Below are 6,658 nucleotides of genomic sequence, written 5' to 3'. Positions count from 1 at the left end.
ATTATAAAATATGCAAATTCCATACCAGTTATGAAACCAGTTTATGCGTAGTACGTTATACCAATAACGTGTTCGATGATAACAATGAATTGATTACTAGAGCTGCGATAGCGGCGGGAGAATTGAGTAAATGAATAATACTTCGAGACTAGTTTATTGATGATAATATCTACATATTTTACTTCTATATGTGAGCATTAGTTGACTTGTGCATGATTTTCACAGATAAATCTATGCAATTATGTAATAAGTTACTTGTACTTAATTGCCAAAACTGAGTTATTTAAATAACCGAAGTAATGGCGTGAAAAGTTGCATTGAATTGATTACATATACCATATACAAATAAAATTACATTTTTGCTGAAGCTTTTTCATCTTGGAAATCCAGATAGGGATGAATGTTAAAAGTGGATGAAACCATGTTAATGTCTACCTTTTCGGAACACATTGGACACATTCCTTCAGATTCAATGATCCTAATGTAAAATAACATGGATTTAACTGTTTTATAATAATTACACATCTAGAATAAGATATATATACCTTAAAAATTCAGACTTTATGGCAGGGAAATCGCATTGGGGACATGCTGTAAAGTCATGTTCAACAATATGTCGTCCCTAAAAAGAATACTTCAATTAAGTAGGAATCTATTAAATGATTGTAAGAGGAGAATTAGTAATGAACTAACTGTAGCTATACAAAATGGTATCGTATTTTTGCATTTATCACAAGTAATCTCTGTTTCAGGAAGTTTACTCTTGCAGTAAGGACATGGAGTTAAAGGTTCATCTTCAATTTCATTATCTTTTGACCTTGGTGGTTTTCTTACGATTGCTTCAATTTTTTTACTATACTTAGCATCAATTTGATTTCTATATTCAGGACGCATTAACATAGCAGCGAAACTAAATGCAGCATTCTTCAGTCCTGCTCTTTGACATTCTATTACAGTAGATGTCAAGATTGGAACAATATCTAAAGTAATATTATTATTGGAATCACTCTATAGTTGTTTTCTAACCATAAAATATTTAATTGCTTTTTACTAACGTGACGGAAACTTTGAAATGTTATTGGCTACTCTTATTAACATACGAGCACCCCGCAAGTGATCGCTTCTCTTCACGTGAAGCCTAACCAGTATGTACGAATGTAAAAGTCTCAAGTTATTTTGCATCTCTAACGGTATAGTAATTTTATTCCTCTTCAATTCTTGGTACATACCGAATAGTACATCATGCGCATTTCTGTAATTTCCTGTTAAAATAGATTGTAACATAACACATGCAATTATAGAAAACGATATGTTAAATGAATATAGTATGAAAACAAACCATTAATTTGTTCTTCGTTTGCTATTATAATCGCTGTCTTTGCAGCCTCTCTGTATTGTTTTCTAGCCATGTACAATCGAAACAGATACTTTGGATCCTGTGAAATTATAAGTTGTAGTTACAGAATATTTTATATTTCTGTTCTTGGAAGTTATGAAACTACCTTTGGCAATCCGTCTCCACCCAATAAGAAATCTATTAGTTGATTCGCTAGTTTATCATCTTTTGAAGAAGCGACTGTATCGATAGCTAGTGTCAGGACCTCATTCTCATCTGTTGACAACTTAGCAGCTTTCAACAAATGCTGCAATGCCTTCTGATATTCTTTTGCGTAAAAATAATATTTTCCTGCTAAAAGATTATTTTTTTCGGATTCAAAATGCATAGCGAAAACCTTAAAATCCTCCTTCCGTGCATTATCATCATCGACTGTATTTATTAAGATCTCCCCATACAACTCCATTTTTCCATGCTGATTGGCTAACTGAAAAGCTTCGTCGTGACAATTTGATAATACCAAAAACTTAATGGCTGAATTATAGTCATTCATTTTTTGGAAATATTTTGCCACCATTTTAGCGCCTTCTACACTTTTTGTTTGTTGTACTACCTCAACGCTTCGTGCTGCAAATATAAAATTACAATATATGCGTATGCTTTAAATATAATTTCCTGTAATGGATGAAATTATTAAAAATTAAATTACCGGGATTGTTTAAACGTTCCAAGTTAATTCTAATTATGTTTTCATAATCTTTTGCAGTCTCGTACGCTTTAGCGGCCTCTTCGTATTTGCCTTCAGCCTCCTTGGCTTTAGCATACTGTACATTAATTTTAGCAGATGATATCTGAGGCAGAAGCTGTCCCACTTTTTGCCAATTTTTCAATTTTATGTATGCGGATGCAGCTTTATCAAAATACTCAGCTTTTTCATATAATAGTGCAGCTTCATTAAAGTGCTGTAAAAGTAGTCATTGATAAAAAGTGTAAGAGTCATATGTACAGTTACACATACCTTCATTGATTCTAGTATTTCTGCACATTCCTTTCGTAACTGTCTTGAGCTTTCATTGTCAATAGCTATGCTTACACCCTTTCTACTATCACCACACCTGATAGACATTCTTGCAATTCCAGCTAAACACAAGTTGCGATGATGTGGATTGTGCACAGACATGTATGAGGAATGATTAGAATCTACTAATCCACGTTCATAATTTGACAATGCTTTTGGATAATTCCCCCTAAAGGATCCGTTTTTGATAAGAGAATCGTACTGTACACATACATTAGTATAAAACTCTTACGTGAACTCCAATTGTTGAGCATATTCCCTGGCAATGTAAGGAATTTCGTCAGCTTTTAATTTCTGTGCCAAGTTCAATGCTTGTTCCCATTGCATTAAATCTCGTCTTAAATACAGTGCTTGTACTGGTTCTGACGATTGTAAAAAAAATTTTTCTGCCTGATTATAATCAGCAAGTAAGATACATGCATGACCAGATAGTAATGGCAATTCATCTATGCTTTCCATGTTTTGTAATGCCCATACCATTGCGGCGTCTTCCATGTGTCGATAAACTCGTATTGCTATGGTTGAGAATACCTATTTAGTAACAAAGTATTTATACAATTTATGCACATTATAAGAAAATTTACCAATATCAATATTTAAGTTAGCAATTGAGCTCTCTCCTAATTTTAGCCATGATTCTTTTTCGTTAATTTTCTCACAAGTGATCCATGCTTGTTGAAATCTGAAATACAATGAATATTTATATTCTATTTTTACAGAATTAATTGGACGAGTGAAATTTGTACCGTCTACACAAAATTTGATTCTCTAAAACTTCTTTCAGTTTTGGTGATTCCACGATATTTCCTGCATCTTCGTGAGACGATAATGTAATGTGAATCAACTTATTACTTATCGAACTTAACGTCAATTCTCCAGAATACATTAACAATGGTAATGTTTCAGATGGTAGCTTTGTGGTATTTATTTTTATAATTTGTGTACCTGTTTACCAATCATTCTTCAAACATACATTTTAAGTTTAATAATTAATTTCATTAAATTTGTGTTATTGGCTCACCTTCGATAAAATATTTTACAAATATATATGTAATTATAATATTCTTATTATATACAGCAAATATATTACGCTCCAAAATATTCTGATCCCAAATTATACCCTGTACATAATCCGGACAGTCGGGAATTTGTAAAACTGTCTCTTGCATAGGATTGTACATATAAGTGTCAGATTTGTTATCTATAAAACACAATTGTGTTCCATTTGTATCTAAATAGATTTCCTTTATGCCATTGTTATGTACATACTCTGTACTCTGATTAAAAATTTCTAAGCAAAAGTAGATTACATGACCCATCTATACACACACAAATGCAAATTAGTCTTTCTATTGTACATTTAAATCCATTTATATTTTGAGTAACTCACATCATTAGCATAAACCAAGAAGTCTGTACTAAGGGCATGGCACGTTATTCTAATGTCTGAGGCACTTAAATCTGGAAACATTTTTGTATCCTTCCCCTCTTTGGTTAGCAATTGATCCATTTTAATCTACAATAGTAATACGTTAACATGTACTCAGTTTCCTAATACACTTTAAAAATAAATTTGTATTTATTTTAGTATACTTGTTACCGAGTGTAATTGTAATTTTCCATCATACAAAACTGAGACATAGGATTCATTCAATTGTATACTATCTATTGTTGCAAGATAATCTCTTTCAAAGTGCACTGTAGTGTTATAAGGAGTTTCAGATATATCCCAGAACAGTGCTCTATTATTCAAACCAACCGCTACATGCATTGGGCCCACTGCTAATACTGATGGCTCGATTATAGTATTAATTATTATTGGTTCTGGCTTTTCCTGCAGTACAATTTCGAATATATTTATGTATTTCTATTAACCTGCATAATCTAATGTATATGTCATGCATCTACCTCATCTAATGTATACAGATGCACTGCTACTTCGGTTAAACTTGTAAGTAATGCTATTTTATTTCCACAAACACTAGACAGTTTTGGAATCTGTATTAAATAGACTAAGACATTGCCAGTGTAAGTCACAGCTGCTATCATGGATCCATCCATAGACCATTCTACTTTGCTAATTCCAGTGTCGTTGCCTATTGTAATTAATTGTTCAGTTTCTTCCAAGTTCTGTAGACTATGTATTTTTATAGTATTATCACCGCATGTAGCAATTTTTCCTATCACTTGACTTATTGCTAGGTCAGTTAATGAGTCTTTATAATTTTTAACTTGGAACAGTTCTTGACCCACTTCTTTAATATGTGTGGAAATTGCTGTAAAATACCCAGTCTCAAAACCAACTAAGATATAACCATCTCCATACCTAAAAAAGACTTTATTGTAAAGAAAGGTAGTTGTATTTATATCAGCCCCTCATGTCTGACCTTACCATTTGTACGTAACAATGGGACCATAGCGTTTTTGAAAAGCTAATTCAATAGGATTTTCTGGATCCAAAATGTTGTACAAGAATAAAGTAGTCTTACTAATAACGAGGGATACCTAATGAATGGTAAGAAATTGATAATATCCTGACTAAGTATAACTGTATTCTGCATACTTGTTTGAAAAAAAATCATACTGTATTTTCACCCCCCATTCTGTGATCCATCTTCATTTCGTTAAACTGAATGTCTGATGGATCACCTTGAAGTGGGATTTCACGACGTGTGTCTCCATCACTTGTACTAATTGTTAAAACCTTGTCTTCACTGGCTAGAGCTAAAAGCCCTTCATAAGACCAGGCACCACACATTATACGTTTTTTATGTTTTCCCAAAATTGGTACTCGTCTGTTTGATAATGAATAAGTTATAAAGTCATTGCTCAAATAATAAACAAAAAGTATTTTCTACTAAATATAAAAAAAGCATGTCATACTTGGCATTTACGTGATCATAAAGCACTAAATTTCCTTTTTGTGTTCCTACAGCTAACAAGCAGGTTCTCTTTGCCCACATTATACATGTTAAGTTGTCTCTTACACCAGCATCTATTTGTGATTTCTTTCCAGTTGTTGCATCCCATAATGTAATAATAGAGGAATTTTGTGAAATAATAGCTAACAGATCTCCATCAGAGTCCCAACCAAATCCAGTACACAAACCAGAAATTTGTATACGTTCTTGCATGTCACCTTGTCTGTCATAAATAGCAACCGAGGAATCGTAACCGGTAGTGGCTAAATGAGTACTATTTCCAGGACGCCAAGTAATAAAAACAGAACCAGAACCATGAGGCTGGTATAAATGATACAGAATCTGGATTAAAAAATTTTACAAATTAGTATTCCTGAATATACATGTCGTTTCTTTATATTGCAACTTGTTAAAATGAAAATAATGGGAATACTTTCACAATAACAGTTTTACATGTCCTTCGTGACAATTGACTAAATACATAGATGAAAACTATTTCTTCATTACAATTTTAGTAATTCGTAACCTACCTTCTCAGTCGACATTTTTCAACAGATAAAATATTTTAACCACAGACGAGGTATACCTCGTCTGTGTTTTAACCGTTTTAACGATATTTTAGCAAACTTTAAGTTGTTTGACGCTTCGTTGCGATAGGTCAGTGTAGTCAGTGACAGATTACGCTATTTGTTGATACTATTTACATGATCAATGTTGTTGTACACCTAGCACCACTTTGCAATGACCATCTGAGAACTGAGCAATTCTCAGAAAGAGAATCTAGAATTCTTTCTAAGAAAAAAAAATCCGTAAATTATCATTATATATTTTTTCCAATGTTGTTAGATTATTTGTTGAATTTCCCTAAGTGGGGAATTCCCATTTGAGACGTTCTTAATTATCATTTAATTTTTATGTGAATATACGATGCATATACAATATACATGTGTATATGATGATAGGTACGTACATCATACATGCTGTATATGTACACATAGTGTCCTTATCTACCGAAAAACGTCAAAGCTATTACACAATTAGTATTATACTATTCCTACAAGATGGCACCACCTATTATTTTGGTGTGGTGACCTACTTCTATTCAGCGTCTCATCGAAAAAATCACTTCCGCTAGTTAATTTGTAGCTTGATCATTTTGCTATAGATGACACTACTGGTTCGTTTGACCTGTTTGACTATACTACCACCGACTAGGTATAGAATAGACCTATCATCCAATGCTTATTTCTGTCCCACGTTCATAGGGCTACGTAGCCCTGTTACCATTTTAGTGTCAATACCCGACGTTACCGATAAAGCATG

At 32.9% G+C, this 6,658-nt stretch overlaps 1 protein-coding gene across 1 annotated transcript; it reads right to left on the bottom strand.

Moving 5' to 3' along the window:
• Positions 1-351: 351 nt before the first annotated feature.
• LOC107189813 (WD repeat-containing protein 19) lies at positions 352-5,947 on the bottom strand. The gene is made up of 19 exons (XM_015578479.1): positions 5,866-5,947; positions 5,298-5,677; positions 4,999-5,209; positions 4,807-4,919; positions 4,323-4,740; positions 4,015-4,248; positions 3,805-3,930; positions 3,436-3,733; positions 3,161-3,359; positions 2,999-3,096; positions 2,647-2,929; positions 2,355-2,583; positions 2,046-2,298; positions 1,503-1,963; positions 1,340-1,436; positions 1,056-1,262; positions 694-980; positions 546-622; positions 352-478 (listed from the first exon to the last, which is right to left on the bottom strand). The coding sequence occupies exons 1-19, from the start codon at positions 5,878-5,880 to the stop codon at positions 352-354; spliced, it is 4,113 nt and encodes a 1,370-aa protein (XP_015433965.1). The 5' UTR covers positions 5,881-5,947.
• Positions 5,948-6,658: the final 711 nt, after the last annotated feature.

The sequence above is a fragment of the Dufourea novaeangliae genome, unplaced genomic scaffold (genome assembly GCF_001272555.1).
Source record: "Dufourea novaeangliae isolate 0120121106 unplaced genomic scaffold, ASM127255v1 scaffold173, whole genome shotgun sequence".
Taxonomy (NCBI): domain Eukaryota; kingdom Metazoa; phylum Arthropoda; class Insecta; order Hymenoptera; family Halictidae; genus Dufourea; species Dufourea novaeangliae.
This window is presented reverse-complemented; position numbering and strand designations above follow the sequence as displayed.

What these genes read in the sequence shown, in the direction of transcription:
- LOC107189813 (XM_015578479.1), bottom strand. An exon ending in TCTTGGTTTATGCTAATGAT is followed by an intron (nt 3,734 to 3,804) that starts GTGAGTTACTCA and finishes GTGTGTGTATAG; the next exon opens with ATGGGTCATGTAATCTACTT. An exon ending in GGAACGTTTAAACAATCCCG is followed by an intron (nt 1,964 to 2,045) that starts GTAATTTAATTT and finishes TTATATTTGCAG; the next exon opens with CACGAAGCGTTGAGGTAGTA.